Raw genomic sequence first — 18,464 nt, forward strand, 5'->3', positions numbered from 1 at the left:
AATTTTGTGTAAGACCCTAAAACTGGACACTTATAGAGACTCGTGTTAGTTTTAAATGTTCACAGCCATTGGATAAGTCTGGGGAGATTTATCTTGCCAAGGCTGATACTGGTGTGCCACCAAGTGTTGGGATGGCTTGTCTCGGCCACCAGGGTAAGACCCAAGGCACATGTAGTATGAGATTACTTGAATCTTTGAACCGAACCAGATTTCCAGTATTGCCCTGGACCTTGGAGACAGATGGGCAAAATTGGAAAGTTACACCTAACCCTTAGACTCGATTATGACATTTCACTAGGTGTCGGATCGGGCTGTTTTTGATATGTCAATCAGTGAGATCCTTAGCGAGGGTCAAAACTTGGGCATGTTGGGGCAGTCTGAGAATTTATCTGAGTGAGTGATCATAGTGACAGGATCAACCCCTTTGTCGGACAATGGTAATGATCGGGAATGCACTCTCTCTGATGGAAACCAAACTACTGGCAGTTGATTTCAATCGTTGGAATTTTGTTTTGCAAAATATATATATGTATATGTACGGTTTCAAAAAGTTTGCAAATGGTTTTAATTCCCGGGATCCATGTGAGTAGAGAGTGCGGCATTGTTCTTTGCAACCGAGGGAGAGGTCCTCTCTTGTCGAGCAGTGCTTGATCATTAAGGGTTGAGAGGTTAAGTGTAAGACCATTTAGGATAATACCTGATGGGCTAATCTTGCACTTGCCCACAGTCCTTGGGTTTTTATAAGATGGCTTGGCCCAGGGACCACTTAATGTAAGTGTTGGGCCCATAGGGTCCATGTGATGAGCTCAGGGGTTCATTGAGCTTTTCAGTGAATTCGGCTGGGCCTTGTAATAAAGGCTGGGTCGAACCCATGTGGCTGGTGTGTAGATCAATGCTTGGGTCCCACGCCATACAAAGAAGCCCAACTGGGAAGCAGATTGGAAACTAGTTAAACACTGAACACTTAATGGGCCAAAAGCCCATTACGAGCTGGCTGATATGATCATCCATCTATGGGGCGAAGCTGAGATTAATGTTAGTAAAAGGATTGGGCCTTTAACCTTATCCACTCTGGGAGACCAAATTCAAATCATATTTGAATCTGGTAACCTCCTGATAAGATTGGGACTAAACTAACTTAATCTGCATATAGGATTAAGATAATCCCCTATCCAAATACTGATTTGGATTGGGATAACTCCTAATTAGGAGGTTTTCTTAATCAAGAAGAAAGGAGGAGAAACCCTAAGAGAAATACATCAGATTTCGAACTAGGGTTTTTTGAGTAAGCAAGAAATTATCCTGCGAATTGAGATTAGATCTCATACAGACTCTAGAGAGAAGAGAAGCAATCTAGCCATCTTCGTCCCAGGAGTTCTCCTCCAGCCGCCGCCATTCCCTTTTGCAAGATTTGATCTTTGCAGCAATAGGAAGTCAAGAAATCAGTTCTTGACATCAGTCTTGCAAGAAAGACTGAAAAAAATTCGGTGTTTAGAGTTTCCAAAGGGTTCTTGCGAAGGATCCAGTGTGTAGGACACACCTTGCTGGTTCCGTTCCACCCTTAGCTGTGTCATCTTCAGCAGGAGCGGATCTTGGTGTCTTCTTTGGGCATGAACACCAACTTTGGGAGATACTGTTTCTCCGAATCAGGTATAATCCTCCATTTTTCTTTAGTTTAGATCTTGTTCGATTATGGTTCAAGTAGAATCATTGAATATTGTATTTTAAATTTAGGGAATATGATTCCGAGTTGGGAGAAGGTAGGAAAATTTTTGAAATGCGCCCACCCATTCCGCAACCATCATGGCGTCCATTAGATGGATCCTACCATTCTTTCAATACGGTTGATGATGTATGTAGCACACAAAACTGCATCCATCCAAAAACGTTTTGGCACATTCATATGATTTAATAAGCCTCAAGCTACTTCGAGAAGGTGACGGTTCTTTCGTTCAACAACACCATTTTGTTGGGGTGTCTTGGCACAAGAGCTTTGTTGAAGTGACTCACTTGAAGCAAAAAACTCCGTGAGATCACTATGGAAGTATTCTTTCGCATTGTCCAACTGGAAGATATGGATTTTAGTTTGGAACTGAGTGAATACCATGCGTTGAATGTCTTTTACAATTTTTGGCACTTTATCTCTAGATCGCATAGGGTAAACCCAAGTGTATCTATAATCAATCAAGGTAATGAAGTATTTATAACCATCCTCAATGGGTAGAGTAAGAGGACCCCAAACATCAGAATAAAAAAATATGGAATGGAAACTCAGATCTTTTTATTTATCGAAGGTAAAGAATTTCTACAATGTTTTCTCAATTGACATGTGTGACATTGTAACAGACTCACTGACAAGGACTCAAACAACTTTGGGAACATAACTTTTAATGTCTCAAAAGAAAGATGACTGAGACGAATATGCCATTAATAGACTTGACTCTAACTGGACAAACTCATGGACTCTGTAGCCACAAGACCAGCTTTATTCTCCAATACGTAGAGACCATCCACCATGCTTCCTCTACCAATCGCCTTCCCCGAGGCCAAATCCTGAAACACACATGAAGACGGAAAAAAAGTGTCTGAACAGTTCAAGGAGTGAGTTATTCTACTAATGGACAATAAATTTATAGGTAATTTTGGAACTGTAGTACATTAGAAAGGGTAAGGCCGAGTGGGAGAGGTATGGTACCTTGGCCAGCTATGGTAGAGAAAGAACCAACAGCTAGTCTCACCTTATCTCTCCCAGAGAGAAGGTTATATGTCTGAAATATATTTGACTTACCGGTCATGTGGTTTGAGGCTCTGGAGTCACTAACCCAAGGAGAATCAGTGGTATGAGGTGACACATAGAAGGCAGTGGCAGCGTTACCTGATGTAGACGCGAAAGAGGTAGAGGGAGTAGGACCAGAATCCATCTGGCGGAGAGTCTTACCATACAATTCCAATCGGTCACGAAAGGAGTTGATAATTTCTTCCTTAGGGTTAGAACTGGGGATGCCTCTCATGAGTTACCAATTGACTAGTAGAGACGCCATATTAGCTGAGTTATACTTTTTCTGATTCTGTTGACTTGGTTTCTTGCCCTGATCAGGTGTTGACTTCTTACCCAAATCTTGTGCCCATTTAGGTTTTCCATGGAGATCCCAACATGTATCTCTAGTGTGTCTTGTCTTCTGGCAGTGAGTGCACCAAAGTTTACTCTTATCATCTGTTCTCTTCTGAGAGTCACCTTTTTTAAAAGGACCTCCGACGTTTGTATCTGAGTTTCCCCGGACAGTTAGGGCAACTGACTCCCCCTCTACACAATTCATCACACTTCTTCTACTCTCTTCTGACTGTGTTGAGTTGGGCCTAATTGTTTTTTATTCTTATTTTAAGCTATTTAGTTAGAAAGTTGTTGGGCTTTAGGCCCATTAGTTTATGTTTTTAAGTTGTGACTGTTCAGCTACTTTAGTAGCCGCCCTAATTTTTTAGGGTTCCTTGGAGTTTTCTGTAAGGGGCGGTTCAAGTCCTGCTTGATTTGGAGGCTTCTAGAGAGAGCGACTGCCTCTTCTCTCTTCTCCTGTCCCACAGAAAAAGAATCTTTTGTGGGAAGACAGTCTAGGACACCAGAAAGGTGTTGTTGGTTCCAGAAGTGTTTCGTTTGATCTTGTTACATATTTTAGCTATTTTCTTTACATTTTTGAGAAGCATGGAGGGTCACGGAGTTGAAAATAAGCCCGAGAGTGAAATTGGACCAGTGGGAGGAGGTGCTGGAGACCTTTTCGGAACTGGGACCATTACTACAATTAGGTTTGATGGTGCAAATTACTTAGAATGGCCACAATCTACAAAGATGGCCATTGGTGCTCGTGGGAAATTAGGGTATATCACTAGTGAGGAAGTGAAATCCGAAACTAGCAACTTCCGGTGGGTACAGGAGAATTATATGGTGATGATTTGGTTGTGTAATTCCATGTTGCCCCATATAGTTTGGGCAAATACAACTAAGGAAATATGGGATGGGGTTGCAGAAACCTATTCACAGAGGGAGAATGTTGCTAGGGCTTGTCAGTTGAGAAATCGGATTATTTCTACAAGGCAGGGAGATAGACCTGTTGCAGCCTATTTTTCAGTCCTTAAAACCCTGTGGCAGGAGATTGACCATTTAGAGACATTTGCTTGGGAAACCACTAAGGATGCAGCTACCTATCAAAAACATCTAGAGAAGTATAGGGTGTTTGAATTTCTTGCTGGCCTTAATCCTGAGTATGATATTGCAAGACAACATCTTCTTTCCATGGACAGTGCTACCCTCTCCCAGGCATATGCCTTTGTGTTAGGGGAGGAGAGCAGGAGAGATGTGATGATGAAAAATCCTGTTTCTGATCAGTCTGCCATGGTGAGTACTGTGAAACCTAAACAAAGTGGAGATCGGGGTGGCAGTGAAATCAAGAAGGAAGATAAATGATATTTGATCTGTGACTACTGTAAGAAGCCTAAACACACAAGAGATACTTGCTGGAAGCTTCACCCACATCTTGTGCCGGCTAGACTGAAAAGTAAGAAGGGACATTCTGGCCCCTCCTACTACAACTGCTCTGGAATCTGTTGCAGCTGCTGTAGTAAGGGCCGAACTTGAGAGGTATGGGCAACTTTTGAACCAGCGGGATACATCCAGTTCCAGTTCAACATCTAGCGGACAACAAGGTACAGGTGGCACTGGTGGAGTCCACTCTACTGCCTTTGCTCACACAGGTAGTTCACACGCCACTACAAATTATGTTTCTCTTCAGGTAAGGAGGGACCTCCTTGGATTATAGATTATGGAGTCTCAGAGCACATGACCCATAGCTCTACTATTTTTTCTTCTTACCAGCTCTAACAGAGATAGGGTCTCCACAGCTGATGGATCCCATATTCCTATTGCTGGGAAGGGATCTGTCAAGATTAGTGATTCTATTTCTCTACCCTCGGTCCTTCATGTTCCTAGATTGAACACTAATTTGTTATGTATTAGTAGTTTGATTAAGAACCTGAACTGTTCGGTAATTTTTTCTCCTGGTCATTGTATTTTGCAGGATCTGGATTCAAAGAGGAGGATTGGGAGTGGTCGTGAAGTGAATGGGATCTACCTCATGGATGTTCTTCCTCCTCATCAGAGTCATCATGTCAGTAGGAATAGTGAGTCAGGGTTTGTTGGCCAAATTAACCTTTGGCATAATTGTTTGGGCCATTTACCTTTTTCTTCTTTGAGTCTTTTGTTTTCAAAACTTTTTGAGTCTGTTAGTTTGTCAAGTCTGGAGTGTGAAGGTTGTCAACTTGGAAAGCATTGTAGACATTCATTTAAACCTAGTAATAAAATGTGTTATTTTTCTTTTGATGTTATACATTCGGATGTATGGGGACCTTACCATGTTCCTTCTATGGGAGGCTATCGATATTTTCTCTTATTTGTGGATGATTTCTCACGATACTCTTGGATTTACCTGATGAGATCCCATGATGAAGTACCATCCTTGGTGAGGCAATTTCATCAGATGGTTGTAACACAGTTTGGAACAAGAATAAAGGTGTTCAGATCAGACAATGCCAGGGAATATTTTGAAAAACACGTTGCTTCATATCTGTTAGAATATGGTGTTGTACATCAGAGCAGTTGTCCCTACAGTCCATGACAGAATGGTGTTGCAGAAAGGAAGAACAAACACATTGTTGAGATTGCAAGAAGCATGATGAGCACATCTACAATTCCAGTTCGGTTTTGGGGTGGTGCAATTCTCACAACAGTATATCTGATTAACAGGGTGCCTTCTCGTATACTTGGATTCAACCCCCCATTCAGTCTCCTTTTTCCCGAGGGGGAGATGTTTTCCTCTCAAGGTGTTTGGGTGTGTCTGCTTTGCACATGTCCTTGGTCCTTACCGCTCAAAGCTTGATCCCAAGGCAAAGAAGTGTGTCTTCCTTGGATATGCAGAAAATTAGAAAGGGTACTGCTGCTATGATCCAGTCTCTAGGAGCTGGTATGTTACCATGGATGTCACTTTTTTTGAATCCACATACTTCTTTTCAAAGAATCCTTCTCAGGGGGAGTGTTTTGGGGAAGTGAGTCAACAGTCTATTCCTCTCCCAGTTCCAGTCTCTGTGTCTACTTCTGTGCTTGACCATCCTATGTCTACTCTTGTGCTTGACCATCCTGTGTCACTTACCTTACCACCTCCTTTGCGTCTTGCTTCTTAGCATTACTTACGATAGAGACTTCACAAGGAGGTTGATTCCACTGCATCAGAACTCACATCACTTCCTGTCGATTCCTTGGAGACTTCAGATTCGACTAACATGGATTCAGGTATTCCTCTTGGTTCCGCTACTGTTTCAGTTCCCATTTGATTCTACTAACCTTGTTACAGATAACCTTGATCTTCCTATTGCTCTCAGAAAAGGGAAGAGAAAGTGTACTGCTCATTGTATTTCACAGTACTTATCCTATAGTGGACTTTCTCCTTTCTACCGTGTTTTTCTTTCCTCCCTTGACTCAGTGTCTATACCCAAGGGTGTTAGTGAGGCTCTCTCCAAACCTGAGTGGGAGACAACTATGCAGGAAGAGATGGCAGCTTTGATTAAGAATCAGACATGGGACATTGTATATCTACCAGAAGACAAGGAGACAGTTGGATGTAGATGGGTTTACACGGTAAAATATAAGGCATATGGAAGTATAGAAAGGTACAAGGCAAGACTTGTTGCAAAAGGGTACACACAGACCTATGGTGTTGATTACTTAGAGACCTTTGCACCAGTAGTAAAGATGACCTCTGTTCGGATACTTCTTTCTCTTGCTGCTTCATACTCTTGGCCCTTGTTTCAACTTGATGTGAAGAATGCTTTCCTAAATGGGGATCTGCAAGAGGAAGTGTATATAAATCTTCCTGTTGGCTTTTACAGTGATACTGAAAAGGGAAAAGGTATGCAGGCTTAGGAAGTCACTTTATGGCTTGAAACAATCTCCCAGAACATGGTTTGACAGATTCAGAAAGGCCTTGATTGCTTTTGGATACACTCGGACTCAATCCGATCATACCTTGTTTGTGAAGCGCAGGGGATCTTTGGTGTCAGTCGTAATTGTTTATGTGGATGATATTGTTGTTACGAGGAATGACCCAAGTGAGATCGATTGTTTGAAAAGGAATCTACATAAAGAATTTGAAATTAAGGATCTTGGAGAACTAAGATACTTCCTATGCATTGGAGTTGCAAGATCAAAACATGGAATTTTTATCTCTCAAAGGAAGTATGTCTTGGATCTTCTTCATGAGACAGGAAAGCTTGGAACGAAAGCAATTAGTACCCCTATTGATCAAAATCATAGAATCAATGCATCAGAAGGTGAACTAGTAAAGGACATTGGGAGATATCAGAGACTTGTGGGTCGACTGCTATACTTGTGTATGACAAGATTAGACATTTCTTATGCAGTGTGGTAAGTCAATACATGCATGCTCCATGAGTCCAGCATTGGGAGGTAGTTGATAGGATTCTTGCTTATCTGAAGGGACACCCGGGTAGAGGCATATTGTTTACTGATCATGGACAATTGCAACTAGAGGCTTATATAGATGCAGATTGGGCAGGATGCCTTGATGAAAGGAGATCAACTTCAGGAGTGTGCACCCTTGTTGGGGGTAACCTTGTCTCGTGAAGAGTAAGAGACAAACAGTAGTGGCAAGATCAAGTGCTGAAGCTGAATACAGGGCCATGGCACATGGAGTTTTAGAACTTCTTTGGATCCGTTCCCTATTAGAAGAATGTACAGGTAGAAGAACCTATGATATTATACTGTGATAACCAGGCAACAATTAACATTGCCCATAACCTGATCCAGCATGACTGAACTAAGCACATTGAAGTGGATAGACATTTTATCAGAGAAAGAGTAACTTTTGGAGAAGTTTGTCTTCCATGCATTGCTTCTGATTTGCATCTCGCAAATGTTCTTACAAAAGGTGTTGCAAAGAACAAGCTGGAGCATGATCTACGCAAGTTGGGAATGTGTGACATTTACTCCCAACTTGAGGGTGAGTGTTGAGTTGGGTCTAGTTGTTTTTTATTCTTATTTTAAGCTATTTAGTTAGAAAGTTGTTGGGCTTTAGGCCCATTAGTTTATGTTTTTAAGTTGTGACTGTTTAACTACATTAGTAGCCGCCCTACTAAGGGCATCCCTGTAATATCTCATCCTTTAAGTTAAGTATAAATATAATGTGGGGTTGGCGGTTAGGGTTAATTCAAGAATCTTGGTTGACTTCCTACTCTTTTCTCCCTCTCTTTTTTTCTCTACTACTGAAATCTTTATCTTCCTCCCCTTTTCCTTTCACAAGAAATTCAACTAAATCTACAATCAGTGATTCCTACTGACTGCACTAAGGCATACACCTCCTGAACTGATGGCAAGTCTTTACTTCCCAAGATCTGCACCCTGATGGACTCATATGAAGGATTCAGCCCTAGGAGGAAGGCAAAGACCCGTTGCTGAGATACAAGTGACTTATACGCCTTTGCATCTTCATCACACTTCCAATTCACATTCTGGTAGTGATGAAATTCTTTCCATATCGATGTCAAATTAGAATAGTACATTGAGAGACTCCTCTCTCCCTGTTTGCAAGTAGAGGATTCAGCTTGCAGTTGGTATACCTTGGCATAGTGTCTCTGCTCTGAATAGGTGGACTTTGCTTGTTCCCATTATCTCACAAGCATTTCAGCCCACTTAAAAGTCTTCCTTACCTGTGGCAGCATGGAAACCAAGAGCCATGACATCACCATACTATTCCTTGGTTCCACCCATCATATTCAGCACTTCCGTTCTTTGGTCCCTTCACTCCCCCATTGATGTATCCTATTTTCCCCCTAGCATTGATGTAGAGTTTTATTCCCCTAGACCACTCAAGGTAGTTCAGACCATCAAAGGGAATAACAGCCATGGGGAAATTCATATCCATTCCCCGACTCACTCCACTGTGGCTCCCTGAAATGTCAGAAGTAGCAGAATTCTCAGAAGTATCGACAAAAGCTCCACATACAACAATTCAGTTCTGGACTTAATTTGAGGACATAAAACAGCACCAATTTCCAAAGAAGAACTATGACGAGACTAATTTTCAGATTTGCATGAAGAACAGTCCCAACCTTCTGGTTTTCCAGTAAGTTCCACCACAGCATTAATCAATAAGAGAGATCCTAAAACACATGAAATCAGACTAACGAGCAGAGAAAACAGGTCATCTATAACCTACAGTCACCTCTTCATAGGTACAGGATCACACAATCCAACAAATGAAAAAAGGTATAACCCTCACAAAAGTTTGCGGACATTCAGTGGTTTGGATTCATTTGTTCTCCACTTGGTACACGACCAAGGAAAGAAATAAAAGAAGAAAGAAAACTTTAGGGTTGTACCAGTTGCAGATCTGATTTGATCAGCCCAGATTCAGTCCTCTGTTCCGCCCAGATTCAGCAACTTGAAGAGAAAAACTTGGTCGCCCAGATTCAACAGCCTTGCTCTGATACCATCTTGGCAATAAATCCGATTGAAATATGAGGAAGTAGAGAAGAGAGGGGAAGAAGAGAGAAAAGAAGAAGAAAGGAAGAAGAAAAGGTTTGGAGCAATGGAATAGTAATGGCGGCGCCAGCTTCTATTATATTATATAGGGCAGCAGAAATAAGAAGGGAAAAGACTCTTGTGCCCCTGCTGTGAGTACAATAATAGAAATAACAGAAAATAAAAAATGCTTTAACTAGCCAAACAGACCCTAACACAAATAACTAAATTATTTCAACACTCAGCTGGTGGAACAAACACATGACAACTTTTATTTATTTTGTCTTGTTTTTTTTTTTTTTTTTCTTTTCACTGAAATTTGGTTAAATTTATGATGCATCCTAGATCCTGTACGAAATTGCAATGTGGAATCAAGTTCTTTATGTTCTATGATTAGTTTCTGTGAACAGCCTTAAACATATCAAGTGATAATAGAAAATAAGAGAGAAATAGGTCTGAAACTATTGTGGACAGTAAGAAGGTAGAAGGGGTGTAAGAAATGTGGGCCGAAAAAACAGAGGAGATCGATCAGTTTTAGTCTCGACTGCCACCCATTTTATTAATAATATAAAGAGAAGACACTTATATCTGTTAATAACTTCTAACAGTTTCCCTATCACTGTTAATACGATACTGCCTGGACTGAACATCAATCCTGTATTTCATACTATTTTTTCTTTGCAGGTCAAGGAGGAAGATGATGCAAAAATTACACAAAAACTTCAACTTCATTTGAAAAGGAGGAGACACAGGAAAAGGTGTAAACAGGTCAGGTGTTATTTTTAATACTTTTGTTCATTTATTTTCTTTTTTCATCTAAAATTTCTTTTTGTTATGATGTAAATCTATAGCTATGCTTATGGTATTTTCGGTCATTTATATTCCATTGTACAATTGAAACATGGAGTTTAGTAGAGGTCTTAATATGGCCTTGCTGTAAGAAAGTTTTAGTGAGTGTATGAATAAGAATGTCAGAGTTTGAAAGATATGTGTTTGTTTATCATTTTGTAGTGTTCAGCATGATATCCTGATGTTTTCTGCCCATGTGAACCAGGAGGTAATTCAGAAAGAGGTTTGCTCAGTTGATCAGATGCATGAAAGCAATGTTATCAGCTTAAAACCTTCAAATGGATATTCTCACTTAGATTCAGGTGATGTTGCATGTGGGGTTGGTGAAGGAGTTTCATGGGCTAACAATAGTGAAGCTTTTCAACCTTCGGGGTCTGAAGTACTCGACAAACTTGAAATTTCTATGGAGCTTGAGAAAGAAAGGCCGATGGAGAGTGGTACTTCTTCAGTGCTTGTTGAATCTTCTTCAGCTGATTTAGCTGAACCCAGAGGATCCAAGCGTTCACGTGATGGAGAGGATCCAGACAATGAGAACAAAAAGACTCGTACTGTTATTATTGACAGTGATGATGAGGGGGGTGTGGTGGATGATATATCTGCTTCTCATGTTTGTAATGGACAAAACATGGATACAGAATCCAAGTTGCTGTCTACAGAAGAAGTTGATATTGTTGATTCCAAGTCTCTTCCTCTGCAGAGTCAAAATGTGATGGAAGAATCTGACAATTTTCTTTGCACTGTATGCACTAAAGTTGTCAAACCTGATGAAGTGCGCCGCCATCCGCTCTTGAAAGTCATTGTATGTGAAAATTGCAAGTGTTCAGTGGAAGAGAAGATGGATGAAAAGGTCAGGTTATATTTCTTTGGGAATTATTTGAAGGATTTAACTGTTATTTTAATGAATAAATGTTAATTTTTCATTTAATTTATGGTTATGGGTGTCAGGATTTGTCAAGTTATGATATTGATATACAGACATAGAGTGTTAGTCAAAACCATATTTATGTATGGATGTGTTTGGATGGATTAACATGTACTGAAAAGTATGGTATCTTTGTGCTGATGAATTAACGGGTAGTTTGTAGCAGAAATTGTATAATAAGTTGAATAAGAATGGCAAGTATAAAATATAAGTGGAAGAGAGGCCTCTTTGCTAATCCGTTTTTTTAGTGAAGAATTGTAAACGAACCAAGAATCTTTCACATGAACAGATTGTTAGGGGTTGAAAGGTATGGGTGATTTTTTTATAGTTAAAGCAAATAAGTATAGTTGTGAAGTTCAAAGAGGATTTACCCACATATATGTATTATATATATATTATATATAATATAATATATTATATTATATATATTTGCGATATGTGATTTATCCATAAATATTATGGATAGAAAAATGATGTAAATCAAGATAAAAAACTGTATGATGCTTCAAAACTCTCTACTCTACCACAGTGAAAGGAAACAACATTAAAGCTTGACTATTTTTCTTTGTTTCGTGTAATCAGCAAAAGGGTCGACGGGATCCTCCATTTCCCTTTCTTAAAGGGGAGGTAGCATCTTGTGCCTCTTCTTGTGTTGTATTTTTTTGGTTTTGATTTAATGAATCTTATTAATCAATGGTAAAAAAAGTTTGACTATTTTTCCTTTTTGAGGGGCTATAGATTACTGTGAAGTGGCTGAATCGAATGACTTATTTGTTTGCCTTTTTTGTAGATTAAATAATTAATAGTTAAATGGTAAAATGTTTTATCTTATATAAATCAATCCAATTTCAGCTTCTTCCATTAAGTTGATTTTTAATTTGTCAATAGGTTGGAGATAAGTTGCTTATGAAAAATGTAATGTATAACATATGAAGCTTACATCAGTAAAAAGATGGTTTGATTTTCCCTACTTAGCAAAAGAAAGTTTGATAAGCTGGTCTTGTTTCCAGTTATTTTAATCAATCCATATTCAGTTTCTGCCATTAAGTTGATTTTTAATTTGTCAGATGTTGAAGGTAAGTTGCTCATAAAACATGTAAGTTATACATTGTTTTTTTTTTGATTGGAAACGGTAGCTTTCTTTGAATTAGTAAAGGAGTACAATGCCAATCACTCACCTATGTAGCTTACATCAGTAAAAAGATGGTTTGGTTTTCCCTACTTACCATTTATGATTAAGAATAGGTCTTTTCCACATTAGCAGGGCAGCTGCTTGGTGGTAATGTTTTCAAGAAAATTCTTGGAGGGATCACAAACTTTATATACACAAACTTAAAACCCTTAAATACAACTTTTACCCACTGATGACCCAGTTGTCTAGGGTCACTTGCACCCTTTCGAATAGGGGGTGTGGGATCAAACCCACTGAACTGTGGGCTCTCCATAGTACAATCAGTATGTCTCATGTACGCCCTTCTCTGCCCTATCCCTGATTCCCATGTAATGTTTACTATGTAATACCAAAAATAATACAACTTTTACTCACTACAAGATACAGTAAGATGGATAAATCAGCTTCTCCTTTCAATCATGCATCCAATATGTTCCCATTCCATATTACCCCATTAAACCTTATTTGATAATTTATAAAGGTGATGATGAAAACATAATTATACAAGAAACACTAACCTTTAGTTTATTTTAACAGCTCTGTCCCTCTTGTATCCAGACAACATTGAAGAGTACCTTACCCTATCGGTATGGTAGTTTTAGATGTTATATATGTCATAGATGCACTTCAGCCTCCTGTACATAAACCCCCCAAGATCTTGGAACAACATCTCTTTCCATCATCTCTTGCTTTTGGTGGCAGAACACTTTGCATTGACAGATGCCTCATAGCTGTCGATGTGAAGCTTCCTGCCACAGGTGGGGTCTTTGGCCAGTTGGTGTTCTCTAAATCACACCTTGTGCCCTATTTCACGCAACCCACAAGTTCAGATAGATCTTCATGAGTTGGTTGAAAGGGAGCATCACTCCTAGCCTAATTATTTGCAGTTCTTGAATATCCTGATTGAGCCAGAGAGACTACAGCCTGGATTTGTAGGATGAGTGACAGTAGATGGACTAGACATCCAAGTGGCAAGGGGTTGAACTGGTGCTGATGTAGGTTGAAAATTCGGAAAATGAACAATCAGGGATTCTAGGAAAATTTGAATAGAGTAGTAGACTACTAAACAATATGGTTTCCATGAGTAACAAAGCTGAAGAGGTTATGCAAAAGCATAATAAAGCTCTCGTGCATTATGGTACAATTTCACAATAATGTAAATATACAGGGAAGTCATTTTCAACATGAAATATACAATTAAATCAATTCAACAATTAAACCAGCCTCAATATATGAAGGTTAAAGCAAGACAAATGGCCTTTAAACTTACTTTGGTTAGTAAGGATCCTTGGTCTTGAGCTTTTGAGACTAGGAAACTGCAGTTTTTCATGAAATAGAGGATTGACTACAATAAGCTTCTTAAGATCAATCAGCATCATTGTTGATTTGTAGTCTTGGTCTCTGTATTTACTTGTAGATGATTTTTCATTATCCTTATTTGAAAATGAAGAAACATCAAATTGTCTTTGTGAAACCAACCTTGTGTTAACTATGCCTGTCATTTCTTTACAGTTATCATACTGGAAATAAGTAGATTGCCATGTTCTGTATATTATATTGTTATTACAAATATGCCCTTAGCATGGTTTTTGAATGCTTGTTTATTGTATTGGTACATATTAAATTCCTATTTTTCAAATATGTTTTGTAACATACATATTAAAGTAACTTTGATTAGTGCTGTTCGATATAATGTAATTAGTGTTTGTTTTATGAGATAATATCATATAAGGCAACCTTTTGCCCTTAATATCAATAAAAAATACTATTTTTATATAATGACCAAAAAGGAGTATTTTTTTTGGGAAAATATCAAATAAAGGCAGTATCACTGTTCATCATCTTCCTCTGCTGTTGTGTAAATCCTCCGGCGATGGCCTACCACCCTATCAACCAAAAAAAATAAAAACAGAGTGGGTTTCTTCTTCAGGTTTACAGACCTGAAGTAAGATACTACCAACGTCGGTAGTATCTGTGAAGAGAAAGATGATGGCCTACAGTTTACAGAATCGTAAACTTCAGGTTCACGGACCTCCTCACGGCGATGGCCTACAGTTTACAGATCTGTGCTTCAGATGCAGACAACGTGGTATGCCGGTACTTTTTGCTGCGGGAATTGCAGCGAATCCAATCGGGAAGACAGTGTTCGCCGGTACTTCCTCCAATGTTGATACTACCAACGTCAGTAGTTCTGCTGGGTTCAATTTCCAACCAAAAAAATACTGTAAAAAAAGAAAGAAAAAAGAGGCCTTTCCCCGGAAAAAGGATCGTCCCACACCGCTGGTGTTGATGTTGGTTACAGCTGTCATGGTACCGGCCTTGTCATCCTCGGAAAGATATGAACAGCAACAGCTTGCAATGCCGATGGTGGATCCACAACCCACAATTGCGGTGGTCTGGCAACGACATCCACCACTGCAATTCCGCCATCATGTGAACGAATAGCACAAACCTTACCCCTGCCGACTGCAATTTGCACTACTCCTTTCAGATGGGCTGACTGAATGAGCTCCTCCCAGCAATCCCCATAAGAATTGTATCTCCTGAGCATTCCTTTGGTCTCATCAACCACGTATAGCACATTCTCGTCCATCGATGTATTCTGGGTTTCTTCTGGTGTGCAAGATAGAGTGGGTTTCTTCTTCAAGTGCGGCAGATAGAGTGGGTTTCTTCTTCAAGTGCGGCAGATAGAGTGGGGTATAGCCTCGATGGATGGATATTTCCATTTCAACGTTAATGGAAGCTGAGATGTGCAGTTCTTTAGAGCTGGATACAGAGGTGGAATGCCTCCTCTGCCCCCTCCTGCGCCGTCGAAGCGGGTGAATACAGGGGCAGAGGAGGAAGACGAGAGACTGCCCTTTTTTGATATTTTTGTAATAAAAGTTATCCCATTTTGATTATTATGTAAAAATATTGCTTTTTATTGATATTAAGGGCAAAAAGTCGCCCTTATCTGCTAGAAACCCTTGTTTTATCCTTGATTCAAGTTAGGTCATTTATCATCTCTACCTAATATTGGCTTGCCCATTGAAGTTGGTTATTGGTTTGCTTATTCTGTTATTCATATCATACCCTTTTAACATAATTGGCTGCAGCAGGATCCTGATTGTTCTGAGTGCTACTGTGGATGGTGTGGAAAGAGCAAAGATCTAATCAGTTGCAAGTCTTGTAAAATGTTGTTCTGTGCTGCATGCATAAAGAGGAATTTTGGTGAAGAATCTTTGCCGGAACTTCAAGTCTCTGGCTGGAAATGTTGTTGCTGTTGTCCGGATCCCTTGGAACGGTTGACTGTAGAATATGAAAAAGCCATTGGTGATGGAAGTCGCACAGTTTCAAGCTCTGGCACAGACAGTGATTCAGAGATTTCAGATACTAGCTTTACTGTTTCAGTAAGGTAGTTTTGCATTATTGATTAGATCTGGGTTCATAGTCTGCATTTACATGTGGTAGGATCTATGCACTGGCCTGCATGTGTGATTTATTTATTGATGTTACAGAGCTAGTGTTTCCTTTCTTAGTTTTATTTAGTTTTATATGTTGGATATGTAAGCATATGTTTCAAAATTATGTATTAGCTTGGTGAATAGGCACATTTTTCTGAAGCTTTTTTTAAACAATTAATTGTTTTTGATATCTGATCCTCAAAGTTTCTATTTTTTGTGTTATAAAATTGTTGAAAGCATCATTTTAGACTGAGCTCTCATTTTTTTTATCTTTCTGGTTCAGTACTAAAAGACGCAGGAAAAAGAAGATAAGGAGGATTCTTGAAGATACTGAACTTGGAGAGGAAACCAAAAGAAAAATTGCAATTGAAAAGGTAACGTTTGTCTGATGAAGTTTTTATTGCAAACTTATCTTGGGTCTCTTATTGTTTTATGTGGTTCTTTTTGTAGGAACGTCAAGAACATCTCAAGTCACTAAAAGTACAGTTTACTACTAAATCATGGATGACGAATACCGGAACCGTTAATGGCTATGCATCAGAAGGTGGTAGTGTTGAAGTTCTAGGTGATGCAACAAGTGGTTATATAGTGAATGTTGTAAGGGAGAAAGATGAGGAAGCAGTGAGGATTCCTCCCAGTATCTCATCGAAATTGAAACCCCATCAGGTTTTTTATATATATATATATATATATATATATATATATACACACATTTGTATTTTTAAATTTCTAGTGTCTCCTGCTGTTTGCTTGATTTTTTAATGCTTTTCAAGTTTCAATTAACAAGAAACATTCAGAAAGATCCTTCTATGTTTCGTGATTAGGAAGTTTGACATGGCAAGTGTGCAATGCAACTTGTTAACAGATCACCACTTTGGCCCCACCTCCTGCTTGCTTTAGCTACAATTTTTTTGATAATAAAGTACAAAAAACTAATAGTTTAATTAGATAAGTTGAAATCAAAATGGTATCTTGAATAGTAGCACCTCGACATTAAATGGAACAACAAAAAATGAAACAAGAAAGATTATATCTCAAAATCACCCATTTATTTTAATATCAACAATATTCAAAATAAGTATCTTTTAAATTGTCTTCAAACTCTTGGTGAGTTATTAGGCAAACTAAAATAAGACTGCTGATGTGAGTACATACTACCGGAAATTTCATTCCATCTTTTGGCTGCCATTGATGCCAATCTTAGAGATAAATAAGATTCTGAGATATAGCCTGAATTATAGGGAAATACACTATTAGTATGGATGATTGGCTTGTGATGATGATTGTGTCATCTGTGAAATAGATAAAGGACATATGATCAATTATTGTGAGTTTTGAGGACTTTTATCTAATCACCTGCATCGACTCTTTGTGTCAGTTTACTTAGGGCCTTGTTGACTAGTATGAAGACAAAGCAGGGATAGTGGATCATCCTGCTGAAGACTCTTGCCATTCTTAAAATAATCCTCTAGAGCTCCTTCAATTAGTACTGGCCCACATTGTTATAGAAAACTTGAATCCTTTCTCTCCATTTGTACTCAAAACCCACTTTCTCAACAATTAGTCCATAGACATCCTCTGGATAGTGTACAATTCTTGTCTTTGGCGAGATTCTTGGTTGCTTCCTTGTTAGAATTCGGCCTACCTTGAGTTCTGTTAGTCTGATAACAGTCAAGAAGAGAGAGGAAGAAAGAGGGAGAGAAAAGAGGAGAAAAAGGGAGAAGAAAAGTCTGATTCGAATTAGGGTAAGAGTTACTCCTCCATTCGGCCAGACATGTTTTTATATTATTAATAGAATGGAAAAGACACATGTGCCCTTATTTAAGTGAGGGACACTAGTTCTAATATAATATTACAGATCAACAACTTCAACATAAGTATAAAGACAGAAATACCCTTACACTAACACTCCCCCTCAAGCTGGTGAGTATATATCATTATAATCCTAGCTTGTTACATATGTAGTCTACTCTTCCCCGACTCAACCCTTTTGTAAATAAGTCTGCCCACCGGTTCCCTGTATTAATGTATGCAGTGTCTATCACTCAATTCAGCACCTTCTCTCTCACAAAGTGACGATCAATCTATATGTGCTTGGTTTTTTCATAAAACACCGGATTAGAAGAAATATGAACTGCAGCCTGATTGTCACAATAGAGCTTCATTGGAGTATTAATGTTGTATCCTATCTCCTGTAGAAGGTTCCTTAGCCACACTAATTCACAAGCAGTATGTGCCATAGCTCTATATTTTGCCTCTGCACTGCTTCTTGCCACGACTGTCTACTTTTTACTTATCCATGCCACCAGATTACCCCTAGAAAAGTGTAATAACCTGTGGTAGACTGCCTATTAGACATGGAACCAGCCCAGTTAGCATCAGTATACCCTTCTATTTCAAGTGTTTCACCACTTTTGTATATCAAACCACGACCAGGAGCCCCTTTTAAATGCCTCACAATTCTTAGAACCGCATTTCAATGAGGAACTAGAGGTTTCT

The 18,464-nt window shown here is 39.1% G+C and overlaps 1 protein-coding gene across 10 annotated transcripts in view; it reads left to right on the top strand.

Moving 5' to 3' along the window:
• ATRX (P-loop containing nucleoside triphosphate hydrolases superfamily protein) overlaps positions 1-18,464 on the top strand; it is a 106,071-nt gene that overhangs the window by 38,029 nt on the left and 49,578 nt on the right. For 8 of the 10 annotated variants that reach the window (XR_016103371.1, XM_088958307.1, XM_088958335.1 and 5 more), the window contains 5 exons: positions 10,265-10,348; positions 10,635-11,276; positions 15,618-15,916; positions 16,249-16,339; positions 16,416-16,631. Coding sequence is in view for 9 of the 10 variants with exons in the window: in XM_088958307.1 (XP_088814433.1) it covers positions 10,265-10,348; positions 10,635-11,276; positions 15,618-15,916; positions 16,249-16,339; positions 16,416-16,631 (1,332 nt within the window). In the remaining variant the exon portion in view is untranslated. The remainder of the gene's footprint in view (positions 1-10,264; positions 10,349-10,634; positions 11,277-15,617; positions 15,917-16,248; positions 16,340-16,415; positions 16,632-18,464) is intronic. The other 2 variants (XM_088958315.1, XM_088958370.1) reach the window with 1 other exon arrangement.

This window comes from Nelumbo lutea, chromosome 1 (assembly GCF_056320005.1).
Source record: "Nelumbo lutea isolate HS-2025 chromosome 1, American lotus-T2T, whole genome shotgun sequence".
Lineage (NCBI taxonomy): Eukaryota > Viridiplantae > Streptophyta > Magnoliopsida > Proteales > Nelumbonaceae > Nelumbo > Nelumbo lutea.